This window comes from Nicotiana tabacum, chromosome 5 (genome assembly GCF_000715075.1).
Source record: "Nicotiana tabacum cultivar K326 chromosome 5, ASM71507v2, whole genome shotgun sequence".
In the NCBI taxonomy this organism is placed as follows: Eukaryota; Viridiplantae; Streptophyta; class Magnoliopsida; order Solanales; family Solanaceae; genus Nicotiana; species Nicotiana tabacum.
In genome coordinates, this window is record NC_134084.1 from 7606177 (window position 1) to 7631924 (window position 25748).

The following is a 25748-nucleotide window of genomic DNA, read 5'->3' on the forward strand; positions in this document are numbered from 1 at the left end:
TATTGCTGGTAGCGTTACCAGGAGAGGAACGAGTTGGTGTGGGAGACGGGTGCTGCTTGGAGAAGAGGACGGCTGGATCGGTTTGGTCTCTAGGGTCTTGTTTTTAAGGAAGACCATCAAGCTTTAGGTTTTTTGTGTTTATGGCTGCTGCTGCAGCTTTTTTTCATCTCCTTAGGCTCCTAGGGTTTTGTCTTGTATCCCAATGAAGAAGAATATCGAATTCAGATGGGGAAGGGTCTATTAGGTTGTGTATTGCAGCTGAAACCTTTTGGTCTTAGGCGTTTTTTGTTCAAGAAGATGAAAAAGGAGCTCCATGTTTTTGGGGTCCAAAATTTTAGAATAACGACTGTAGCCTCTCATTTTAGGTCTAGGGTTCTTTTTTAGGTCTAAGTCTAGGGTTTTAGGGGTATTGGGCTTGGGTTGTTATGGGCTAGATCCGAAAATTAGGCCTAAAATGGGTTGTTTGAGCCCAAATGTTATTCTTTCTCAGTGAACAAGACTAAAAATACTACATCATTTACTAATTAATCCTACTTAAGTAAAAATAACTATTAAAATAAGACAGACCGTTAAAACAAAACTATTTCTGATATTATTTCAAGATTAAAAATGACTACAAAACATTAATGAAACTAATTTTTTTTTTGTAATTTTTATTTTCTTGTGATAAAATAAAGTAAAAGAGTCAAAATTAGTTGAAATATCGATATTAGGCCTAAACTAAATATTTTACGCTAAAAAATAAAAAAATCTTGAGGAGGGTCAAAAATCACATGTCTACAATTTCCCCTCTTTGACTAGAAACACGATGTATTTTTAGATAAAGAACGACTAGATAGGTTTTTTGACCCGACCCTTATTTAGAGAGACCAAAAACTAAGAGGAAGGAGAATGTGACCGAGCCCTGGTATCTGAGCTGCCTACATATCCTTGGCTATAAAGGAATCACACCACATGTAGTTCTGAAGTAGGAAGAGTGACGGAGTTTACCGAGGTGGAGAGCCGATTGAGGTGCTGTTCCGTCGAGGTTCCGGTTTGCGATCCTGTTATTACATCAAAATGAAAAAAATGAAAAAGACTAACTAAGCCTGTCAACTATGAGTTACAAGATTTCTATCTATAAGTCTTCTGAAGCTTGATCTTGAGTTTTGAATGGTTTTTCATGCAGACTTTAGACTGAACCTTGACGCTTGTTAGCTGCAGGTGCTAGTTCATTCTTCTTTAGCTTTTTTGTATCAAGACCGGACATGCAGTGCTTGTGACCTCAACCATGTCTTGAGCAGCTCACATCTTTCATCTACTTCTGTATTTGGATTCACTTCTTGATTTTTTTTATTCTGGATTGTGACTAACTTCTGTTGATCATCTCGGACTGTTGACTCGCATTCTTGCCGCTAGCTTCTGCTACTTCTAACTTGAATTGAATTTTGAAATGACTTCCCTTGTTTTCCAGGTGGGCGCCTGATGCTGAATACTTTGAAATGGATTCCCTTATTTTTCAGGTGGGCGCATGCTTGCCAAAACTTAAACTGTATTCCCTTGTTCTCCAGGTGGGCGCCTGATTGCCAAAACTTGAACTGTATTCCCTTATTCTCCAGGTGGGCACCTGATTGCCAAAATTTGAACTGTATTTTCTTGTTCTCCAGGTGGGCGCCTGATTGCCAAAACTTGAACTGTATTCCCTTGTTCTCCAGGTGAGCGCCTGATTGCCAAAACTTGAACTGTATTCCCTTGTTCTCTAGGTGGGCGCCTGATTGCCAAAAACATGAATTGTATTCCCTTGTTCTCCAGGTGGGCGCCTGATTGCCAAAGCTTGCACTGTATTCTCTTGTTCTCCAGGTGGGCGCCTGATTGCCAAAACTTGAACTGTATTCCCTTGTTCTCCAGGTGGGCGCCTGATTGCCAAAAACTTGAATTGTATTCCCTTGTTCTCCAGATGGGCGCCTGATTGCCAAAACTTGAAACATATTCCCTTGTTTTCCAGGTGGGCACCTGATTGCCGAAACTTGAACTGTATTCCCTTGTTCTCCAGGTGGGCTCTTGATTAAACTTGAATTGTATTCCCTTGTTCTCCAGGTAGGCGCCTGGTTACCAAAACTTAAAACGTATTCCCTTGTTCTTCAGGTGGGCGCCTGATTACCAAAACTTGAAACATATTCCCTTGTTCTCCAGGTGGGCGCTTAATTACTAAAACTTGAATTGTATTCCCTTGTTCTCCAGGTGGGCGCCTGATTGCCAAACATTGAGTTGTATTCCCTTGTTCTCCAGGTGGGCGCCTGATTACCAACGCTTGAATTGTATTCCCTTATTCTCCAGGTGGGTGTCTGATTATAACAAAATAGACAAAACAAAGAAACTTTTCTGCCCCAGTTTAGTATCTGGGCACATCTCTGAGTGTTAATTGAATCAAGTTACCCAATATCTCTAAGAATTTAAAAGCTAGATTCCATTATCCAGGAGGGTCCTGAAAATTAAAATTAAATCTCATCTTAAGAGTGAAAACTTCAGAGCTAAATTCAACTTCCTAAAGGTGAAACTTATGCTAAATCTCATTATCTAATTGAGGTCTTAAAACTAAGTCTCATTATCCAGGAGAGTCCTGAAAACTTGAAATTAAATCTCATTATCCAGGAGGGTCCTGAGAAACCGAGAATGAATTTACCTGAGTCATGCTCTCTTCCTGGAGGATCTTTGCAGAACGAACAAAATTCCTTGCACCTGAACCATGTTTTTCCTCATGGAGGGTTCCTGCAGATCAAACAAATTTTCTTTCCCCTTCTCAAACCGCCTTTGTGCTGACAAAATTTGGGCACGACACTTGAAAAATTCAAGCTTCCTAGCTTTGATTTGGACATAGTCTTCATCCCCGTTTCAAACAAAGAAAACTTGTGAGTTCAAACATGATGGTTCGTTTGTGGCCTTGACTTTGAGGGCGATTGCTCCTTCACTTACCATGATAACTTTGATTTCAACTCGAAAGACCTTGCTTGTTTATTGACTAACCACTTTCTCTATCACCCTTATCACTGAAAATACCTCTAATTCGTTCAAACCCAAGCCCTCTATTTGTTGCATTGTGCTCATGAATTGGCATATACCGACCCTTTGTGTTTCACATAAATCCCAAAGCACGCCAATTGCCACCCACTCAGTGCGCTTGTTGTTCTTTCCTGACGTACGCCATGGGCCTTGGCCTTGAGGTCTATTGCTCCTTCACTTGCCATGATAACTTTGATTTCCACTTGGAAGACCTTGTTTGTTATTGGTTAACCACTTTCTCTGTCAACCTAATCACAGAAAATACCTTTGATTCGTTCAAACCCAACACCCTCTATCTGTTGCATTGTTCATGAATTGACATATACCGAAGCTTTGTATTTCACATGAATCCCAAAGCACGTTGATTGTTACCAACTTAGTGCGTATGCTGTTCTTTCCTGACTTATGCCACTTTGATGTGCTAGCCATATCCCGTTTTGTGCAATTGGAAAGCTGGTGGAGAATTTTGAAGTCATTTCTCACTTGTTCTGACCAAACAGACTCAGGAAAAGGAAGTAAACAAGACACAAAGAACAGAGTAAAGTACGATGGAAAGAGATGATTCCTAACAAGAAAACTACAAAGTAGAAACTTATCAGATGTGGATACCAACTCTAATGACCATGACATGCACCTTTGGATTAAGTGGCCTAATCTGTCAAGCAAGTCTGATGTCCAACTCTCATTATACCCCTAAACCGTGAAACTGGCCTTCAATGCTCCGATTATCTAATCTGATTCACGATCCTTATTCGACTTGTAGTGCCCAAAGGGTTTTCACCATCAAGCCTCTCTCATTTTGTTCTTTCTCTCAACTTACCGTCGTCTTATGGTGTCTGTGAAGGTTTTCACCGATAAGACTCTCTCATTTTATTCTTTTTATTTTTATTTCCTTTGATTCTATATATGACAAGGCATTGACCATAATAAAAACATCATATGCTCCTGGCATAGCTAACTCAACACTCTCAAAGGTTATCTGGAAGGTCTTTTTGGACTGTAGTGTGGCTTTTGGACAGGGTTAGAAGGAAAGGATATCATAAAGGCTCGAAATAACTAAGACAACGGGGTTAATTTATTTGTAACTTTTGGAATCCATTCTAAAAACTTTGCCCCAATTTCTAAAACAAGAAAATTTGATTCTTTTTTTTTTCTTTTTCTTTTGATTGAGTTACTAAGAAATATTGTCCCACTTTCGACTTCGTGGGATTATGAAATATTTTATTTAGTATGACCGAACCATAAGGCTGCCTACGTATCTTGTGATAATAAGAATCAGGTCAAACGTAGTTCACAAGACTGCTTTTTGTTACTATTTCCCTTTTTCTTTTTCCCTTTTTTCCTTTTTTTTCTTTTTCCTTTTTCTTCTTTTTTTCTCTTTTTTTTTGTTTTTTGAATTTTTATTTTGGAATGAACTTTCTAAAATAAACCTATGGGGACATGAATTTTTTTTCCGTATAACTCTAACTTGATTCCAAAAGAGGGGAGGTCAAAAAAATCAGTACATGCTCAAAAGGGTATCGAATGGTATAAGTGTTTGGGTAGCTGAAAGAGGACCTCATAATCTCTGAAAATACCAAGTACAACACATGTAACTTGAAGTGAAAAAGGAAGAGCACACACAACATTTCTTTTACACTTGTGACATTGCTATCACTGATATGCTTTCCACTTTTTTTTAGTGCCTTGTCAAGTATGGAACTCTCATTGGGTAATTTCTTCTACACAATGGATACCCTCCGTCAGTTCAGAGCAAACTCCCTTGGCTTTATCTTGTTACTTGAGGTACACTTGAACTCAAACCTGCTCGCTTCAGATTGTTGGGACGCATTCTCTTATAACAAATTCTTGTCGTTCTATTAACTTTCCAAACCATCTGCCCCAGTTTCACAAAATTCAGGCTTTAAATGATCTCAAAATGCATTTACCTATTTTCCTCAAATGTCCCTATCATCTTCAAAATTATTTTATTGCTTCATGATTAAACTAACCTTTAAGACCAGGCCTAGAATTATGCGTGCATGTCATGTCACTAGAGCCAGCAAGAAAAGAACTATAAAAGGAAAAGAGAACTGAACAAAAATGACTAGAAATAACAGAAAATAGATAATTGCATTAGACAGACGATGAAAAGGTTTGAACAACAAAACAAACAAAACACATTGGGGTTATGACCCTGGAAAAACTTAAATAACACTAAAAGGGGTACTACGACTAAATGAACTAGGCAAATAAAAGGATAGAAGGGTTTGAGTCACAAGACAATATCCGGATTACAACCCTGAAATAACCCGAACAACAAAAATGACAACAAAATGAACCACCAAGACTCCTCGTTGGCTAGCCAAGAGAGGAGCGTCTTTCCAGTTACCAAGCTCGGCATCTTAGTCACTGAGTTCTACATCAATATTACTGGGACCTTCACCAACTTCAATCACATTGTCTTCACCAAGTGGCTCATTGACTCCTTTGACCAACCCTTCATCATTGCAAACCATCCCAACAATTTGTGCGTTGTCATATACCTGTAGAGGATTATGTGTGACACTTGGGGTATTACTGCCTTGGACCACAATTATTCCTTCTTGAATCATTCTTTCTATTTCCTTTTTCAAAACACGACAATTTTCAACATTGTGCCCCTGGGCATTGGAATGGTATTCACATCTTTTAGCATGATCAAAGCTTCTCGCACGTGGGTCTATATAATTTAGAGGAATAAGTGCAATTATGTCGTAGTGCTTTAATTTCTCAAACAAGCTTGCATAGGACTCTCCTATTGGTGTAAAATTATCTTTCAACCTTTGTTCTCTTCTACACCCTTGGCTTAAATGTGGGTTATAGGGAACTTGAAAATTTTGTGGAGGCTTGGTGAAGCTTTTGCGGTGCTCGTGCTCGCCTGTTGGAGTGACCTAGTGGTTGGACAGGTGGCCGGATATTGATCGAAGGATAATACTGGGTGGATTATGTGGAGTTTGGGGATGTTCATGGGGTCAGTATTGAGGGTGAAAGAGTTTAGCAGGACTACCCACTAGATCTCGTCTTTGGCGGGACTCATCAACATCTTTTCTATCAATCGGAGGACTGACTTGAGCAACTTGTTCGTTCCATCTGAGCCAAAACTCCCTAAAACTTTCCTTGGGTTTCTTTTCCATCTGAGATAGGGAGGAGCGGTCTGGGACAATGTCTATATTGTACCATGTCATCTCATATATGCCACTTACCAACATCTTGACGAGTATGACATTCCAAAGCTGCCCCAGTCAGGCTCTCACTGAAATACGCCATCATCAACTCATATTTCCCGCCAACACTTCTTATTTCACTACAATAACCCCTCAGATGGGCTACTGGATCTCCACGCCCATCATACAAATTAAACTTTGGCATCTTAAACCCTTTCAACTTCCTGGATATCTCATCGTGCTCCACTGTCTTAGCAGGCTTTGCAGTCTCACCAGGAGGCTCAAAATGAGGAGCGTAAAAGTATGGACTCGAGACCTTGAAAATTGGTTCTCGAGAAAAATGTTGAGCATCGGAGATTTTGAACACATTCTCGCTAGATAATCGAAGAAAAATACCAGGTGGATGAGCCACAAAAACATGAGTGGTCAAAAGGAGCGGGATATGAGGTGGTTCTGGGGGGTGGAGTGTGAAAAGGTTATGGGGAGATATCCTGGACTTGTGACAGTGGAGGAATGGTGACAAGGTTTTCAGTGTAGTTAGTGGAAACTGATGGTGGAGGACGCCCACTAATCCAGGCTTGGTATATTTCGGTCATTTGTCCTTTCAACCTTAAGACCTCTTCTTTCAACTCAGATTCTGATTCAACAATTCCCTTAGACGGATCAATAACCCCTGTGTCCAAGTCTTTGCTAGCATCGCTACCTTGCTCTTTGACCTTGTTTTGTATGGATGAGTTACTTAAAAACCACAAACCAACCACCCTTCTGCTCAATGAAGATAACAAAAGGAACAAAATGGGGTCATCCTGTTAGCATTAGGGCATTTAACATCTAAAAATATCGCATTGCCAACAATGCACCTAGCAACAATTAACGAATCTAGAATGAATTCGAGGGTTACAAGGCCACTTGGCATCATCCCAATTTTGTTCATTTCAATCTTCTCTTTTCTTTCTTTTCTAGTATTTCTTGGCTTGCTCATTTTCCTTCCTTTTTTTTCTTCTAAATATCACTCTTTCTTTTCCTCTTATTTCTCACATCCCATAATTTTATCTGTTTTTCTTTTTTCCTTTTTTTCTTTTAATAAATAAAAAAATGATTCGATCGAACTCTATGTAGATTGCCTACGTACCATGACGTCGCATGAATCAGATCTTTGCGTAGTTCGGGAAAAGTAATGGATAAATTAAACTAAAAATAAAAATCTTTTTTGGATTTTTCATTTACAACTCTTTTCGATTTTCAAATATAAAATAGGAAATATAATAATGGAAGACTTGACAAACTCAACTATACTGCAACAAACTCTGACACCAACTAAAAGAATCAGTACTACTGAACATGACTAAAAATTACAAGATAACACATAAAAAAACAGACTCAAAACATAAAAAAAATATCCTTAAGCAACTCCTGGATGCAGCGGTCCTGACTGGATGGTCTCGGGGTATCTGTCATGCTCAATCTCCGGTAAGTAGATCCACACCTGTATGAAAAACTAAAACCAAGTAGAGTTAAAGACTTAGAACGCTATGTGAGAGAATAACACTCTTTATTGGACGCATGCAAGACATGATTGAGGCTATTTTTGCAAAATGCCTGAAGTGGACAAAAGGTGGCTAGGAGTGCAAACTCGACAAAAGTGACCTCTAAGGCATGGAAAAATTACTTTGCAGAAATGACCCATTTTATAGAAATGGTCTATGTGGACAAAAATGGCTAAGCATGCAAATTCAACACAATGGACCTTAAACAGAGAGAACACCTTGTTGTGAACTTAGAACTCTAAAACATGGGTCACTGAACCATTTTTGCGAATATGACCACATTTGCAACAATGGCCGATGTGGCCAAAAAACGGCTAGACACGCAAATTTGACAAGGATGGGCCTTAAAGTAAAGAGACACCTAATTGTGGAATAAAGACTCTCCAGACACAATTAAATAAACCACTTTGCGAAAATAGTCATATTTTGCAAAATGGCCGATGTGGCCAAAAGTGGCTAGACATGCAAGATTTAGCCAAGACCCCGCGAAATCAAGAACATAAGACTTACTAGAAAGACCGAACCCTATGTGGATTGCCTACGTATCACGCTTCGAGAGACGAGAATCAGGTTCGCGTAGTTCGGAAAGATTGGATACAGGCGAAAATTAAAAAAAACAACTAATTTAGAAAAAATATATTTTTTGTCTTTTTTGAAAAATTATAAACATGTAAACTCTTTTTGGATTTTTTTCTTTTTCCTTTTTTTGATTTTTTTTTGGAAAATGATGGAAAATGCAAAATCTTTATGGATTTTTTTGTTTGTATTTTTCTTAAAAAAAATGTGAAAGAAAAACATAATTGGGCCCTACTTGCTTTATTTTCACACTTCACTCTCTTTTCTTTCTCATTTACTCTCAACCATCATTGGTCCGCCAAATGATCTTTTTTACCCTTGAAGATTGCAACATGTAGCACATAAGATGCATCAAAATGGTCTTTTATTTCTAGGTACACATGTCTTAGACGGACCCAACCCCTGTGTCGAGTCCCCTAAGTCAAATGCACATGATGCAAATAACGTTCCTACTAGGGATCCGGCATGAGGTTATGTTATTCTAGGCTCAACCTGGGGTTGTGTTATAGACCTGGCTTACCCAAGCGGACAACTCGAGCCGGGGGGAGGGGGGAAGCGTACCGGGAATACATAAGTTTCACCGGCTTTGCAACTTGTCCGAACCTCATTCTAAAATTGGAATATGACTCTAACAGAAAAGAAGTCACACGAAGTGCACACTTCTCAGATGATTTAGAAGACTCAGAGAGAGGAGGGTTTCATAACAATTTATATACAGTCCAAACAATATCAAAGCGGTAAAAAGCAGTAATTAGCACATTAGGCTCAAACATATAAAAATCAGATAATAAATAAAATCCAACTATAACAGTTATTCTAAGCTCGAATTCTTGAACCCTGAACCAGAAGTTCTGATTTCTTGTCCCCAGCAGAGTCGCCAGAGCTGTCACACCTCCTTTTTCCTACCCTCGGAAGGGATATAAGTTTTTTTTTTCAATTTAAGTGACAATCGAAACGGGATTATTCATATAAAAATCAGAGTCGCCACTTGGGATAGTTTATTGGTGTCTCAAGTCACCGGTTTAAAATCTAGCATCGAGGAAGGTTTAACTCTAATTATGGTTTGCGAACACAGAAATCCGGGCAAGGAATTTTATTAACACGGGAGAAGGTGTTAGGCATTCCCAGGTTCCATGGTTCTAGCACGGTCGCTCAACTATTATATTGGCCTAATTATCTGATTAATAACACATTTTAAACCTATGTGCATTTTTAACTTTCTAACCGCTTTTAATGTTTTTTTGGGAAAATTCATGATTGTTTTTGAAAACACATTGTAAACCACGCTACATGAAATGCACCCGGGGTTCACGACATGTTTATTTTTTTAACATTATTGAAAATTGAAGTCGGGTCACATGAAATGTACACCCGGATTTATAACATATTTATCTTATTATTATTATTCGAAATTACAGTAGGGTCACATGAAATGCACACCCGAGACCCTTTAATCTAATTTGACGTAGTTCAGTTGATGAATAACAACCCACTTTCTATATTGTGACAAAATCATGTTCAGCTATAACCAATTCGAGTAACATCTGAGCAGATAAATAAGCAAGCAAATTCGAAACTACGGAGAAACAATTACACAAACAAAGGAGTCATATCACCAAACAAACATTTAATATTAGGCTTGAATAAAACGGATGGAGGATGATAGAATTGGACCTCAACATAGCCGAAAAATTGGATGTTTCATTGTTTTAAACTCAAAAATGCAATGAACCGCGAATAGAAACTCGAATTGGCCCCGAAAATTCAACCAAACACGGATTCAAACCCATATTTTAGTCACTGTTCACGACCTTAAACTCGGACAACACCTCGAACCTGAATCTCGAGCAGAACTCAGCAGGGAAACCGGAAACAAAGGCTGGACTCAATCGAGTTCCATAAACTTGAAACAGACCCCAACTGTAAGATGAAAAATGCGGGATATTTTTTAGTTGTCTGGAAAAAATATGGGCGCTATCTATGACTTAAACGAAGCATTTTCCTTTTCTGATTGTTCACAGAAACGAAACCAAAAGAGAGAAGAAGATTAATGATTTTTTAAACCTTCCTTTTCCGCCTCTATTCGTATGTGTGCGTGTGATGCTGTTGAGGGAGTGCCGAAGAAGACGAGTATGCGGCTGTGTGTATCTAGGTTCAAAGAAGAAGAAAAGGCTGAAAGGTCGTTGGTTGATGAGGTGGATAAGGAGCCGCTGGTGGTCTTTTCAGCTTGTTTTCCGGCGAGCTCGTCTTTGTTCTGTTGCTGGCAGCGTCACCATGAGAGGAATGAGTTGGTGAGGGAGACGGGTGCTGCTTGGAGAAGAGGACAGCTGGATCTGTTTGGTCGCTAGGGTTTTGTTTTTAAGGAAGACCATCAAGCATTAGGTTTTTTGTGTTTATGGTTGCTGCTGCAACTTTTTTTTCATCTCCTTAGGCTCCTAGGGTTTTGTCTTGTATCCCAATGAAGAAGAAGATCAAATTCAGATGGGGAGGGGTCTATTAGGTTATGTATTGCGGCTGAAACTTTTTGGTCTTAGGCGTTTTTTGTTCAAGAAGATGAAAAAGGAGCTCCATGTTTTTGGGGTCCAAAATTTTAGAATAACGGCTGTAGTCTCTCATTTTAGGTCTAGGGTTCTTTTTTAGGTCTAAGCCTAGGGTTTTAGCGGTATTGGGCTTGGGTTGTTATGGGCTAGATCCGAAAATTAGGCCTAAAAATGGGTTGTTTGAGCCTAAATTTTATTCTTTCTCCGTGAACAAGACCAAAAATATTACATCATTTACTAATTAATCCTACTTAAGTAAAAATAACTATTAAAATAAGACTGACCGTTAAAACAAAACTATTTTGGGTATTTTTTCAAGATTAAAAATGACTACAAAACATTAATGAAACTATTTTTTTGTAATTTTCATTTTCTTGTGATAAAATAAAGTAAAAGAGTCAAAAATTAGTTGATATATCGATATTAGGCCTAAACTAAATATTTTACGCTAAAAAATAAAAAATCTTGGGGAGGGTCAAAAACCACATGTCTACAAAACTCATTACATCATGCCCTACTGTTGCATCAATCATTTGATCAATGATTGGCAATGGGAACGAGTCTTTTGGGCACGCCTTATTTAAGTCCTTAAAGTCTACACACATGCGAAATTTATTATTCTTCTTTGGAACTACTACTATGTTAGCTAGTTAGTCAAGATACTTTACCTCTTGGATTGAACCAATATCAAGCAAGCAAATTACTCTTCTTTGACAAATTTATTTCTGAGCTCGGCAATAGGACGTTTTTTCTGTCTTATCGGAGGGATGTTGGGATCCAAGCTTAGCTTGTGTACAGCCATTTCTGGCGGGATACCTGCCATATCCGCATGCGACCACGCAAAACAATCGACGTTAAATTTAAGGAATTCAATAAATCTGACCTGAGTTCGGGATGCAGTCCTGTCCCCAAGTGAAACTTACTTTCTAGGAACTTTTCAAACTATGCGACTTGTTCAAGTTCTTCCCTGTGGACTTTGTTGCGTCCGTTTTCTTTTGGTACCTGAAAATATCTCCATACCTGATAAGATTCTGACGACTCCTCCCCCTGGTTAGCTTCGCTTGGCTTGGGAGCATGCGCCGGTTCCTGTAATTGCTATGTCGCACACTCCTTCCCTTTGCTACTAGAAACTGAGATTGCATTCATTTCTCTCATTGTCGGTTGGTCGCCTCTTATTTGTTTAACCCCCTCGGGAGTTGGGAATTTTAGCAACTAATGATATGTTGAGGGCACTACCTTCATCTCGTGTATCCATGGTCTCCCCAGGATTATTTTGTAACCCATATCGCCATCCACCACCTCAAAAAGGGTCGTCTTCATCACCCCTTCGGCATTCGTGGGCAGCAGGATCTCTTCTCGGATTGTCACACTTGCTAGGCTGAACCCGACAAAGAGTTTTGTGGCTGAAATGATGCTTCCGATGAGCTTGGCTTGCCCCAATACCCTCCATTGTATGATGTTGGTTGAACTCCCTTGGTCCATCAAAACACGTTTAATTTTAAAATCTAAAACATTTAAAGAAATTACCAACGCATCGTTGTGTGGTAGTAGCAACCCATATGCGTCTTCTACCGCGAAAGCAATCGTCTTCAGCGACTTCCCTAGTCTTTTGTTGTGGGTTACTGACGCCTTCGTCTTTTTTTCGCTGAGAATGTAACCCCATTAATCTCGTTCCCTCAAAATAATGTAACCGTAGTTGTTTTTAGCCTGGTCACTTAAAAATTCCCTAAGATATCCGTTATTTAGCAATGTTGCCACCTCTTCGTGCAGATGCCGACAGTCCCTAGTTCGATGACCGTTTGTCATGTGGTATTCACACAACAAATTAGGATCCCTTTGACTGGGATCAGATCTTATTGGCCTCGAGAATCGTGCTTCTTTAATGCTCCTCAAAACTAATACCAACTCCGATACGTTGAAGTTGAAGTTGTATTCGAAAAACCCCGGGTAAGAAGAATCTGTTGTTTCCTTGTTCTGCAACGATTTGTCATTTCGATGGCGATCAGTTTTCCGATCAGTAGCGAATCTGTCTGCTGACCGAAAACCTCTGCCGCATCTTTCGGCCCATTTAGAGGGTAAAAACTAACCTTTTGAAGATTGTCGATCTATGTCGAAATCATCTTTTTATTTCTCTTTATTTTTCTCCCGGACCCGACCCTCGGATGACGCTGGGAAACCGAGCTGATCATCTTCAATTTTTATCTTAGATTTGTACCAGTTGTGAACATCCGCCCAAGTTGTTGCCTGGAACTTGAGAAAACTTTCTTTTAACTTCCGGGAAGCGTCGAAACTTCTCGAGTTCAGACCTTTAGTAAATGCTTCAGCCGCCCATTCGTTCGGTACTGCCGGTAGTAATATCATTTCCTTCCGGAATCTAGTTACAAACTCCCACCGCAACTCGGAATCTCCTTGTGCAATCCTAAATATGTCGGCCTTTCGAACTTGTACCTTTTTGGCCCCGGCATAGGCTTTGTTGAAAGAGTCCGCAAGCATCTCGAAGGAGTCAATGGAGTGCTCAAGCAAGAGCAAATACCATGTTAGGGCTCCCTTCGTAAGGGTCTCCCAAATTTCTTCAGTAAGACCGGCTCAATCTCGTGGGGAGCTAAATCATTCCCCTTCACCATCATAGCATAGGTGGTGATGTACTCCTGAGGATCTGAAGTCCCATCATACTTTGGCACGTCTGGCATTTTAAACCGCTTCGAAATCAATTCTAGTGTCACGCTTGGCTTGAACTGCAATTGTGTGTACTTCTTTGAGTACGGCCCTTTTAGCACTGTGGTGCGCCCGAAATTTGACCCATTCGGGCGTTTATTTACCTCATAAATCGCATGAGTTCGGCTTTAAATGGATCATTTTCATTGTTGCTGCCCGAACCGCCACCGTTCCTCCCAGCCTTGTTAAAGCCGACTTTTCCCCTTGGGGTGTTTTTATCGACCCTTTGCATTGTCTGATTTGGGGGAGCACCGAGAGAAATTGCACCTTGTCCATTCTCATTATTGGATACACCCAATAACGCTTGCTTTAATTCCGTCATAACCTGATCCTGCAGTGTGGGATGACATATTATGGCCTCCTATTGCTCCTTTAAGATCCTCACTATTTCTACAACGTGCTCTTCTTCAGCATAATCAGGAGTCGCCTCCCAAACATGTCGCGGATATCGGCTGCCGTGGACCAGCGTGGCCTCGCTCCCCTTATTGCGGGTATCGCTGATGGAATCTTCAGCTGATTTCCTTGGAACTCAATGTTGTGTGTTGTAACACCATTATCTACCATTTTTAATGATTTTGATAAGAACAAAGAATCAGACAAGTCAGTATTAGATGCATGGATCAATTCAATTACACAACTGTCTCACGGTGTGCACCAAACTGTTTACCCGCAAAACGGTATAGTTGAATTTATACATGGTTTATAGACAAGTGAATTAATTTGATCCTAAAATAACAGATGAATTAGACAAGAATATAAGAATTGGCCTTGAAATTGAAATAAATGGCAGATATTTTAGTTCCAGGCGCAGAGCTACCAGAGTCAGTAAGAACAATGCAAATAAGCAGGAAAAGTAAAGTATTATTGAGCTTTTGGTAGAATATAGCATATGCTTATCAGAAAAATCCCCTCTCTACAATGACGGTAGAGTTCACTATTTATAGATACACCTAAGGAACAAGATCCTAGGATCAAGCTCCTCTTAAATGACAATTATGAGTGTCATTGAAGAATGTGTAACGGTAGACAGTGAATGCCATATTCTCTAACGGATCATGCACTTAATGTTGTCGAATATTTTTCATTGAATGCTACCGGATGACAAGCATTTATTTCGTCTTTATGAATACCATTCTTTCCGATGACAAGTGAGGTCATTTCCTTTGGGTTTGACTGCCTTCTGTCTTTGTCTCCATGTGTTACTTTCCCATACGATCATTAAATATGAACATATTTTATCTTATACACCATCAAAAACAACAACAACAACGACCCAGTATAATCCCACAAGTGAGGTCTGGGGAGGGTAATATGTACGCAGACCTTACCTCTATCCCGAAGGGTAGAGAGGCTGTTTCCAGGAGACCCTCGGCTAAAAAAACAATAGGAGATGATATATTAGTAACATAAAAATGCGTAATAAAATAACAACAATATATAAGAGATATGAAATATGAAATACAGAATACGAAATACGAAATATGAAATAGATGGCTGGTATATTACAACTAGAAGGTAAAGCCCTGCATCAATAGACGACCAATGACATTCCTAGTCTAACTCCTAACTGGATAGTCTCACTCTATTGTGCTGTAGAAATATTCACACTCTCCCCTAACCTACAACCTTAATGCTCGACCTCCATACTTCCCTATCAAGGGTCATGTCCTTAGTAATCCTAAGTCGCGCAATGTCCTGTCTGATAACCTCTCCCCAATACTTCTTAGGTCTTCCTCTACCTCTCCGCGTGCCCACTACAGCCAGTCGCTCACACCTCCTCACCGGTGCATCAGTGCTCCTCCTCTGAATGTGCCCGAACCATCTGAGTCTTACTTCCCGCATCTTGTCCTCCATGGGGGCCACACCCACCTTCTCTCGAATATCTTCATTCCTAATCTTATCCATCCTTGTATGCCCGCACATCCACCTCAACATCCTCATCTCTGCTACTTTCATCTTCTGGATGTGTGAGTTCTTTGCCGGCCAACATTCAGTCCCATACAACATGGCAGGCCTAACCACTGCTCTATAAAACTTACCTTTTAGTAACGATGGCACTTTCTTGTCACACAAGACTCCCGACGCTAACCTCCACTTCATCCACCCCACCCCTATACGGTGTGTGACATCCTCGTCAATTTCCCCGATCCCCTGAATAACCAATCCAAGGTACTTGAAACTACCTCTCTTGGGAATGACTTGAGAGTCAAGCCTCAGTTCAACTCCCGCTTCCATCGGCTCAACTCCAAATTTGCACTCGAGGTATTCAGTCTTCGTCTTACTCAACTTGAAACCTTTAGACTCAAGAGCATGTCTCCAAATCTCTGGCCTCTCGTTGACGCCGCCTCTTGTCTCGTCAATTAGAATAATGTCATCAGCAAATAGCATGCACCATGGAACCTCCCCTTGAATATGATGAGTCAGTGCATCCATCACCAGGGCAAATAGGAATGGGCTGAGCGCAGACCCTTGGTGCAACCCCGTAATAACTGGAAAATGTTCAGAGTCGCCTCCTACTGTCCTAACCCGAGTCTTAGCTCCATCATACATGTCTTTAATCACCCTAATATAGTCAATCGGGACCCCTTTATCCTCTAAGCAGCTCCATAAGACCTCCCTAGGAACCTTATCGTACGCTTTCTCCAAATCAATAAACACCATGTGAAGATCCTTCTTCCTATCCCTGTACTGTTCCACCATCCTCCTAATAAGGTGGATAGCTTCTGTGGTAGATCGTCCCGGCATGAACCCGAACTGGTTGTCTGAAATAGACACCGTCCTTCGCACTCTCATTTCTACCACTCTCTCCCAAACTTTCATGGTATGACTTAGTAATTTGATGCCCCTATAGTTGTTACAGCTCTGGACATCACCTTTGTTCTTATACAACGGGACCATTGTACTCCACCTCCACTCTTCAGGCATTCTATTAGTCTTGAATATAACACTAAACAATGCAGTAAGTCATTCCAAGCCTGCTCTACCCACACACCTCCACAGTTCAACCGGAATTTCGTCTGGCCCGGTAGCTCTGCCCCTTCTCATCTTACGCATTGCCTCCATGACTTCATCGATCTCAATGTCCCTACAATTACTTAATTCATGGTGACTGTCGGCATTCCTCGATTCCCCAAGTATAATATCCTGATCCCCTTCTTCACTTAGAAGTTTATGAAAGTAGGTCTGCCACCTCCTCTTAATCTGGTCATCTCCCATCAAAACTTTGCCGTCATCATCTTTTATGCACCTCACTTGGTCCAGATCCCGAGTTGTCCTCTCTCTCGCCTTAGCGAGTCGGAATAACTTCTTCTCCCCACCTTTGTTCCTTAGTTCCTCATACAGACGAGCAAAAGCTGTCGTCTTAGCCTCCGTCACTGCCATCTTCGCCTCCTTCCTAGCTACCTTATACCTTTGACTGTTCTCTCTCTTCTCCTCCTCGTCAGTGCTCCCTACTAACCTTAGGTAAGCCGCCTTTTTTGCTTCCACTTTACCTTGGACAACCGCATTCCACCACCAATCTCCTTTGTGTCCACCATTGTGGCCCGTAGATATCCCTAACACCTCTCTCGCCGCCTTTCTTATACAGTCCGCCGTCGTCGACCACATTGTGTTTGCGTCCCCACTACTTCTCCAAGCTCCCATTGCCGATAACCTTCCTTCCAACTCTTTAGCTTTATCCTTAGTTAAGGTGCCCCACCTAATCCTGGGGCGTCCTTGTACTGACCTCTTCTTCCTCCTTATCCTAATACAAATGTCCATCACCAAAAGCCTATGCTGCGTAGAGAGGGTCTCACCTGGGATAACCTTGCAGTCCTCGCACAACCTTCTGTCGCATCTCCTGAGGAGGAGATAGTCAATCTGAGTCTTCGCCACCAAACTTTGGTAAGTAACCAATTGTTCATCCCGCTTCGTAAAACTCGATTTTGCAATGACTAGATCGAAAGCCTTGGCAAAGTCCATCGACGATCATATTGCACGGGCAATTATAATATCAGTCTTGGGTCTGAGGTATATATGTAGTTTATTGTTGCTCCAAGCACTCCCCTTAGCATCTTTCTAGAAATTAAGAAACTATACGAGTAGTCTTCTCTATTTCATTCTTTCGTTTTCCAAAAAATTCATTAGCCCGCAAAAAACATTACAAAATAGATTCCTCCATTCTCTCTCTCTCTAGAAATATTTGTTTCTTCTCTCTCTATGTTTCACTTTCTTTCACAACAAACCCAACAAATTCAAACAACTTTTTCTTTTGCCTCTCTGTGTAACTCTGCTTTTATAGAGAAGAGATATATACATATAACAGTGGTTACTGTTGGGGAGGGGGGGTATGAAATGAATAGAACGTGAAATGGGAGGCGGTTTTTCGTGTTTTACCAACCCGGCGGTGGTGAACCGGACTGAACCGGAGGTAATATTCACGGGCAGCGAACCGCTCGACGAAACCCTAGGTCATTCCTTCTGCTACGTTAGGTCATCCGCCCGGTTCGCTCTCTCTCCGACAAACTCGGACCGGTTCATTTCGCCTTCTCAGTCACTCCGGTTCGATAATGAAGCGGCTCCGTTAAGGACCGAAACCGGATTCAGAGCGATTTCAGGTGCTTCTGTTAGTGCAAATACCTGTACTCCCCGATCGGTCCTCCAACTTGATAATATTTACGACGATGGTACTGGTAGTGTTGTGAATGGTTTTGAAAGTACGTCGTCCTTTAGTGCTTTACCTCTTCAACCGGTTCCTCGAACCGGTTTAAGCAACGAACCGGCTGGTACAATGGAAAGAGAGAGGGCTTTCTTCATGTCCGGTCCGATCGAGCGAGGAGCTCTATCCGGTCCACTAGATTCCGCCGTTCCATTCTCAGCTCCGTTGGGTGGTGATGGCATTTATGTAAAAAAGAGAAAGTTGAAGGGCATTAATGGAATTAAAAAAGCCTTTAGACGGCCGTGGGTGGTGCCAGTGAGAAACTACTTCACAGGTAAAAAGGAAATTAACTGTACACGTGATTATAATGGATGGCATTTGCGTAATAATGTGAATGTTGAATGGGCATTAGGAAAAGCAGGGGAGGATCGTGTACATGTGGTTGTATGTGAAGAACATGGATGGCTGTTTGTTGGGATTTATGATGGGTTTAATGGACCTGATGCACCTGAATTCTTGATGAGTAATCTGTACAAAGCAATGAACAAAGAATTAGAGGGTTTGTTTTGGGATAGTGAAGATACTAGTATTAGTAATAATAACCAAGAAAGCAAAAAAAATGCAAATATAGAAAATGAAGTGATCATTGAGGACTCGAATGAAGCTAATTCGAATCGAGTGAATAAGGAGATGAGTAGCGGGGGTAGGGGAGTAGAAGAAGCTGAGAATGAGGTTAATTTGGATCAGATGGATAAAAGGTGTGAAAAGAAGGTGATATTTCAATCAGAAAATGCAAATATAGAAAATGAAGTGATTGGTGAGGAGTCGAACAAGCCACATTGGAATCGAGGACCTAAGGCCATAAGTAGGGGGGCTAGGGGAGTAGAAGAGGGTGAAAATGAGGTTAATTTGGAGCAGCTAGATAAAGGATCGGAAAATGAAGTGATCATTGAGGTCTCAAACAAACCAAATTCAAATCGAGCAGCTAAGTCGACGAGTAGGGGAGAAAGGGGAGTAGAAGAAGGTGAAAATGAGGTTAATTTGGAGCAGCTAGATAAAGGGTCGGAAAATGAAGCGATTGGTGAGGACTCGAACAAGCCAGATTCGAATCGAGCACCTGATGCCACGAGTAGGGGAGATAAGGGAGTAGAAGAAGGTGAAAATGAGGTTAATTTGGAACAGATGGATAGAGGGTCTGAAAAGAGAGTGACATTTCAATCAGGGGAGATAGAGGTTAGGAGGAGGAGATTGTGGGAATTTTTAGCAGAAGATGAGACAGAGGATGGTCTTGATCTTTCAGGTTCGGAGAGATTTGCATTTTCGGTAGATGATGCATTAAGTGTAAATAGTGCAGGTTCAGCGGTTAATAGGAGGTCGTTACTGTTGTCGAAGTTGAAACATGGTTTGTCAATTAATAAGCACAAAGAGAGTAACAGGTTATTCCCATGGAGATTCGGATTGCAAGCTAAAAAGAAGGTTGAAGTAGGGGAGAATAGAGTGGAGGAAAGGATTGATAGAAGTGAAAGGAAGCGTAAGGTGGGTCCGGTTGATCATGAGTTGGTTTTGAGAGCAATGTCAAGAGCTCTCGAAATCACTGAGCTCGCATACTTGGATATGACAGATAAAGTTCTTGATCGGTACCCTGAGCTTGCATTAATGGGTTCTTGTTTGTTGGTTGCTTTGATGAGAGATGAAGATGTGTATGTAATGAATGTGGGAGATAGTCGTGCTATTGTGGCTCAGTACGAGTCTGAGGTGGTTAGTTCTAGTTCAGAATCAGTAGTTCCAGGCAATTGCGAGTTGGCCGTTGAGGGCATTGCTGAAGAACCTGTAGTTCCCGGTGATGAGGAAAATAAGGCGACGAATGAGATACCTATTCAAGCTATGAAGCTGACTGCCTTGCAATTGTCAACTGATCACAGCACTAGCATTGAAGAAGTAAGGTTCCTCGGTTTCCGGTGTTTCCTTCCATGTTTGAAGTTTAATTGATTTATGAGTTATGACATTCTGCTAAGTACTGGAGTACATAATTACTTTACTCTGTAAGAATTACAAAGCTTCAGAATGATGAATTCATGTATATTAGAGTTGTTTCCTTTATCTGGTGCTCCAAAATATGATGGCCCTTGTGCTCATCATTGGCTTTTCTGATCTAAGACGACTTTAGTAGGTTATGAAATTTATTGGGATATAATTTCCAAAATAAAAGCCTCTGAAGCAAAGAGGCCTCAAAGGCTCAAAGTCAGTTTCTTGCTTTAATTATATGCAGAGCTGTATCATATATGTGCCTGCCAAACTGGTTTTTCTGTAGGTCTGGTGCTTTGAATCTTTGGTCACAGTGTATTGAACCATTAAATTTGGGTTGGCAGCATTTAGCTGGTATAGGCAGGTTCTTAGAAACAGTTCAGCATTTGCGATAGTTTGACCCTCTCAAATGGTTCCTTTTCCTATAATCTGTTATTCCTTTCAAGTCATAAGCTTGGTCTTCCTCATTGTACTCACTTTTGCATAAATGACATTAGTCTGAAGAAGGATCCTTAAGCCCAAATCTCTTTCGTTGCCTCTCTCTCTCTCTCTTTCAAATTTAATTAATGTGAGTGTTCCATATTTTCATGAACTTGTGCTTAATCTCTATGAGTGGATCAGGAATGCAGTCAGATCCTTTCCGATATTGATTGCCTTCTAATCTTAAAACTTTCTTAAAATAGAGTGCAATACTGTTCCAAACTTGTGGTTCATAAGTCGTTAGGGATATCTTAGAAGGTATAATTTTGCCGCTCTTTAGTGTAATAGTGACAATGAGGAAACTTCATAATTTGATTTCCCTTAGCTCCATTTTTGTCAATATATTTGCCTTGTCTGGACTCTGGTATTCTCTTGTTCATCTAAAAGAAATAATGGGTTTGGAAGCTTCCTGTAAGCTTCTAATATAACTGCTCAAATATAGCTCCTTATACACTAGGTGCCTTCTATACTTGTAGTAAACACTGTATTAGATGGAGCTACTTGAGGGGTGAGATATATATTGATGAATCTTTCTTTTGTTTTCTACTTCTTCCAGCTTCATTTATTCTGCTCTTTTATTCCTGCATCTCTCTATTTTTTAAGCAAACTGTTGTTTGTAACTTTGTAGTTGCCTCAGACCCCACATGTGGGAATATACTATATATGTTGTTGTTTGTAGTAGGATACTGGTTGCAGTTTTCCTTCAGCTATAAAATTCATGTATTGATGTGATGCTATCAACCTTTTTTTTTTTGTATTATTTTGTCTTGGATTATTGGACGAAGACGAATATGATAAACTGCTGAATGCCTCAAGTGAGTGAGTTCTCTTTTTCTTTCCTTTTTTTCTTTTTTCCGTTTCCTGTCCAACATTATCATTTGGCAGAAACGTTGCCTATTGGGATTGATGGACAACTCCTACCATGATAAAATGATTTTAACTGAGCTTAAGCGTAGGACCTTTTGGCAATTGAAAAGTTGCCCTCGTCTGTTGTACCTAAGTCTTTTTCTGGCAGAGGAGTTATATGTTAATGTCTTGTTGAGCAGTGAGTCTGCCGGAAGCAGCCTCTCTGCCTTTCAAATGCAGGGGTAAGGTCTCCGTACACTCTACTCTCCCCACCCTCCCCAGACCCCACTTGTGGGAATACACTGGGTATGTTGTTGTTGTTGAGCAGTGAGTGTACAAATAGACATTTACTAACTTTGATGAATATTCTTATTTTTCTCCATTAGCGACGATGCAATGCATCAGATTTTGTACTCCATGGAAAACAAAACTCAAACAATATAATGAGGTAGATAAGTAAAAAGAAAAAGTGAAACAAATGCCTGACATATCTTCTTTTTCTTGTAACATTTGTGAAAGGCTTCAGGCCTCGTGTGTTTGTTGGGCCTTATTTATCAAGACATTAGATGAGCACAAATAATATATAGTGGCTCCAATTTGAGGCCTGCACATTCAAGTTGATCTTTTCCTCTTCTATCTAAATTGCCCCAATACTAATTGCAGTTCACTGATTTTGCTGGTTGTTGAATGAGCTAGTAGCCGTAACAGCACCTATATTGCTGTCACTCATAATTCTGTTCACTCTTTACTCTGACATAACCATTTCTGCATGCCAGATACGGTTAATGATTCTCGTGTTGTCTGTTTCGGTTCTACCAAGTTACAACTTCTCATTGTTGTTAGTAAAGTGTGTTTGACCAATGAATGCAATTGGCTCTGAGTTTCTGTCACATTTGTCATTGTGAATTCTGTAATTTTTAATTGTTTGTTGCTTGTCACATTTTCACATTTGTATTTTAATCAGTCAGGTTATTAAACAGTTTGTTTCTTATAACAATTTCCAGGAAGTTATTAGAATCAAGAATGAACACCCAGATGACTGCAATTGCATTGTTAATGATAGAGTGAAAGGTCGTTTAAAGGTCACTCGCGCTTTTGGGGCGGGCTTCCTGAAAAAGGTTTGTCATTTGCTTTTCTTTCTCCATTCTGGTTTCCCATCCCAAAATCTCAAGCAATTGCATCAAATTGCACATCTGCACATTCGGAGTCTCGTTTTGCTTTAGATATTGTGGCATGGCATCAGAGGACCCTCTTTGACTGTTTCTATTTCTGGTTTGGCCGAAATTTTGTGGATCTCTAGGAGATGGAATGTCATGCACTCTTAGTCCTAGCATTCCATCTAGTACAGAAATATATGTTTCTTCCTATAGTTACTCTGGACATGTAAAGTTCGCCACATGTTTAATTATTTAAATGAACATCCTACGTTGAATTGTTGCTGTAGACTTATATCCTGTTGTGACATGCTTGTTGCCAATCCGCTTAATATTTTGAGATGTGCCTGTGCAGCCTAAATTGAATGATGCATTGCTAGAAATGTTTCGGAACGAGTACATTGGGGATGCTCCTTATTTATCTTGTAAACCTTCACTGCGCCATCATAGACTCTGTCCTAAGGATCAGTTTTTGGTGCTATCCTCTGATGGCTTGTACCAATATTTGAGCAATCAAGAGGTGGTTTGTCATGTGGAGAACTTCATGGAGAAATTCCCTGATGGGGATCCTGCTCAGCATCTTATTGAGGAGCTCTTATTCCGTGCAGCCAAGAAAGCTGGTATATATTCTGTCTAGTCTTTCTGTGCAGAGTTAAGGGTAAAAAGTTACGGTTTTGGTGATTTTTTACGTTTTCAAGTGGCCGCACACCCTTAATTTTTGCTAGGAAATTACATTTAGATTTTCAGATTTTTTACTCTCAATCATCTTTCTCTTTTTCTCCAATTTAGACCAATTCTGTATTAGGTGGGAACACTAAATTGGACCCGCTATGAGTCTGAGACACATTAACATACAATTGCTTATTCTGGATTTATGACCAGATTATCCGCCATAACTTAGTTTGTTTATGTCTACTTCTCTTTAACTGATGGAACAAAGATACGTCTTGAGGTACGAGAAACGTCTTTGTCATTTACTCGTTTAAGCTGCTGCACTAGCTCTGACATTTGATAACTATGAAAAGCCTATGTCAAGAATATTGTTTTGCACTATTTAGTTAGATTTGTAAGCCTCTGAATAGTACATTCTATTCTAATTGAATCGTACTAGTCCTCAGTCCTCACCTTCTGACTTGGGTCTGTGGATTTTGGAAGTCTATTCTTTTGGGGAAGAAACATTAGTAAAAGACTACACTAAATTGGTAATATAACCCACCCTTTCCATGGGTGAAAAATTCCCAAGTTCATCCATCAACCAAATTGGTAATTCCTTTATGCAGGTGTCCATGTAAAGCCTTGGTAAATGTCTCCTTATGTATTGCACCTATGTATTGCTCTGACACCTAGTTCTTTGGATCACTTGGTGGATTGGGTGTATTAATGAAGTGTAGAAATTGATAGATCAGATAACATTGTCAAGATCTCGATAATCCTCTTGCTAAAGAGGGCAAGACATTACGTGGATGATTTATTTCATAGCATAGCTGTTCAGGGATTTCAAGATAAGTTGTCAATCTTCGTTTTCTAGAAGATGCGGCATGGGATTCCCAACTGATCTGTCTGAATATCTAGAAGCTGATGAATCGTCAAGCTGTTTTCTTCTCTTAGATGCTGAAGTTTAACATCAATCAACTATGGCTCAATCCCAAACTAGGGGATTCTGGGCATCCTTAAATTAAAAGAAAGTCCTTTAAACAACTCCAGATGATGTCATTGGTTTCATATCACTTTCTGAAACTTAAGGACTACTAAATACGTTGGCTTCATCTCCACAGTAATCATTGGTTTCTCATTTAGTAGCATCTTTTTTCTCGACCATTTCATTTTATGTATTTTTGCGGTTTAGGTCAAATATGATTTCTGAGTCTGATTTCATGGTTTCTTATGATTGCCTCTCTAAATGACTTGTTTTGGGTTGTGGCATGCAGAAGATTACATGTTTTTCAATTGAATTGTTAATGTTTTCTTGCAGGAATGGATTTTCATGAATTGTTGGACATCCCCCAGGGAGATCGTAGGAAGTACCATGATGATGTTACTGTTATGGTGGTATCTCTTGAGGGAAGAATTTGGAAGTCGTCTGGGAAATACCTCTGAGTTTTTACAATTTTCATGTAATAGTGCGCTGCAATTTTGATCTCTTGAACCAGACAGTCGCTCAAGCTCACTTGCTCCAGTTATCCCCTTGACAAATGCCATAACTAGTGCTAGAAATATGACAAGGCTCGTGAATGTAGAAATTTTGTAGCTGGGATTGCTCAGAAGTCACAACTGCTCCTAGAAAAGAAACAGGGTATCTTCATTTAGTTTCTTTTTAGATTTTGCAAATAGATATTTTCATTCTTTAAGTTCTTTCTTTCTTTCTTTTTGCCCCCATCTCATCTACTCTTTAGAGCCAAAATCAAGTAATTGTGACAGGTGGGTGGCTTAGTTTCTGAGTTCTAGGCGATTTATCTGTATTTTAGAGGTGGATACCCACCAATGCGGTTTACAGAGGAGAGAATTCTTGTTGAGCCCTTGTGTAAAAGTTATCTTGGTAAAGGGAAAGGTACTTCACGTACTTTTTTGCTGATTGCAGTGTCAATATTTCCTTCATTTCTTGCAACACACACACACACCCCTATTACCATCAAAGTCAGTTTTGTACTTGTCAAACCTGTTTGTGTAAAAAAGATTACACCTTTTGGTACATCTGTTGATAGTAGAATATGGGCTTATCCCATGACCAGCTACTGCGGGGTAGTCGAGCGTCGGTGTATACTTGAGCAGCATTTTTCCTTGCATTTACGCAAAGAGATTGTTTTCACGTCTCCGTGCAGGACAACTTACTCGGAGCCTCCTTTGGAGCCTCGAGCAACTGTGAATGTCAAACCTAATCTCCAAATCATCGCTGATGATGTCAAATGCTCTCGAGGACCAACTGTTTTACTTCAGGGCCCGGGGTGTTGACGTTGAAACTGCCAGAAAAAGCTTTGATCTTTTCGTTTGCTGCTGAAGTAGTAGAC

General features: G+C 40.2%; 1 protein-coding gene across 1 annotated transcript; it reads left to right on the forward strand.

The window, feature by feature from the left end:
• Window positions 1–17698: 17698 nt before the first annotated feature.
• Window positions 17699–25313, forward strand: LOC107762463 (protein phosphatase 2C 29-like). Its single transcript, XM_016580827.2, has 4 exons — window positions 17699–20176; window positions 22594–22707; window positions 23099–23363; window positions 24716–25313. Exons 1-4 carry the CDS (start codon window positions 17951–17953, stop codon window positions 24838–24840), a joined length of 2730 nt encoding a protein of 909 aa, XP_016436313.2. The 5' UTR covers window positions 17699–17950; the 3' UTR covers window positions 24841–25313.
• The last annotated feature ends 435 nt before the right edge of the window (window positions 25314–25748 follow it).

Coding starts and splice junctions, on each gene's coding strand:
- LOC107762463 (XM_016580827.2), top strand. CDS start 17,951: ATGGGAGGCGGTTTTTCGTGTTTTACCAACCCGGCGGTGGTGAACCGG. Junction 20,177..22,593: donor ACAGCACTAGCATTGAAGAA/GTAAGGTTCCTC, acceptor AACAATTTCCAG/GAAGTTATTAGAATCAAGAA. Junction 23,364..24,715: donor CCGTGCAGCCAAGAAAGCTG/GTATATATTCTG, acceptor GTTTTCTTGCAG/GAATGGATTTTCATGAATTG.